This window comes from Rhagoletis zephyria, unplaced genomic scaffold (assembly GCF_001687245.7).
Source record: "Rhagoletis zephyria isolate East Lansing unplaced genomic scaffold, Rhagoletis_zephyria_1.1 Rzeph_scaffold_67477, whole genome shotgun sequence".
Classification (NCBI taxonomy): Eukaryota; Metazoa; Arthropoda; class Insecta; order Diptera; family Tephritidae; genus Rhagoletis; species Rhagoletis zephyria.
In genome coordinates this window covers 1-1,396 of record NW_016224528.1, presented here as the reverse complement: position 1 = coordinate 1,396, position 1,396 = coordinate 1, and the positions used below count along the sequence as shown (strand labels likewise).

Sequence of the window (1,396 nt, the reverse complement as noted above, 5' to 3'; positions counted from 1 at the left end):
CAACAAATGTCTCGAGCGAGACTACTATTCCTTCATGAAAGAATACATCGAGCTTCATCACATGATTCGCATACCTCACCCTGGTAGCTTCGTAAACTACATACCACACCNCGAAGGTAACGGAAGCTTCGTCACTCACCTTGGAACCGTCACTTGATCAGATTTTGGAAAGGTTTTGGCTTATCGAACACAATCCACATCAAACACCACCAAGTCTAACTGCTGATGAAATTGAGTGCGAAAAATTCTTCGCAGAGACGACAAAGAGATGCCCCAACACCAATAAGTTCATCGTTCGTTTGCCTTTTAAGGAATCACCACAGTCATTGGGCAGCTCGTATGATATAGCACAAAAACGACTAGTGTCCATCGAAATCAAACTTCGTCGCAACAAATGTCTCGAGCGAGACTACTATTCCTTCATGAAAGAATACATCGAGCTTCATCACATGATTCGCATACCTCACCCTGGTAGCTTCGTAAACTACATACCACACCATGCAGTCGTGAAGTTGGATAGCAGCACCACCAAACTTCGCGTCGTGTTCGATACGTCGTGTCGTACATCTAACGGCAAATCACTCAACGACATTCTTCGAGTTGGACCTACAGTGCAAGATGATTTGTTTTCAATTCTCCTTAGATTCAGATGGCATGTCTTTGTGCTGATGGCTGACGTCGCAAAGATGTATAGACAAATCATCGTGGACAAGCAAGATGCACAATGGCAATGCATTTTGTGGCGCGATGAGATAACTGACCGCATAATCACATACCAGTTACAAACAGTGACCTACGGTACGGCATGTGCGCCGTACTTGGCCACAAAGTGTTTGCAGCAGCTGGCATGCGAACACATGTCATCTCATCCAATCGGCGCTTACGCCGTCCATAACGACTTTTATGTAGACAACCTGATGACGGGTGCCTCCACTATTGAAGAAGTTGTCGAAATTAAGAAGCAAGTCATCGAGGTGCTGAACAATGGGGGATTTCCATTGAGGAAGTTCTCATCAAATGATACACNGCTGAACAATGGGGGATTTCCATTGAGGAAGTTCTCATCAAACGATACACGCATAATCGCAGACGTACCAGAAGCAGATCGTGAAGACGTCATACAGCTTGATGACATTGACTACATAAAGGCACTGGGCCTTATGTGGTCCCCATCGCAAGATAGTTTTTTGTTTCGCTACACACCACCACCACCATCATCGAAAGTGAGTAAGAGAACCATTCTCTCTCACATTGCTAGATTCTTCGACCCGCTGGGATTACTCAACCCACTCATTGTCACCTGCAAGATTTTGTTGCAGCAATTATGGAAGCTTCATTTGAATTGGTACGAAAGTGTACCTCCTTGCGTATACACACAATGGGAGTCATTCTGCGC

The 1,396-nt window shown here is 45.1% G+C and overlaps 1 protein-coding gene across 1 annotated transcript; it reads left to right on the top strand.

Moving 5' to 3' along the window:
* Positions 1–116: 116 nt before the first annotated feature.
* LOC108356920 (uncharacterized) lies at positions 117–1,223 on the top strand (the record flags this gene model as incomplete). Its single annotated transcript, XM_017608021.1, has 1 exon — positions 117–1,223. A coding segment is annotated over one exon (1,107 nt), but the record flags the coding sequence as incomplete, so codon positions are not given.
* Positions 1,224–1,396: the final 173 nt, after the last annotated feature.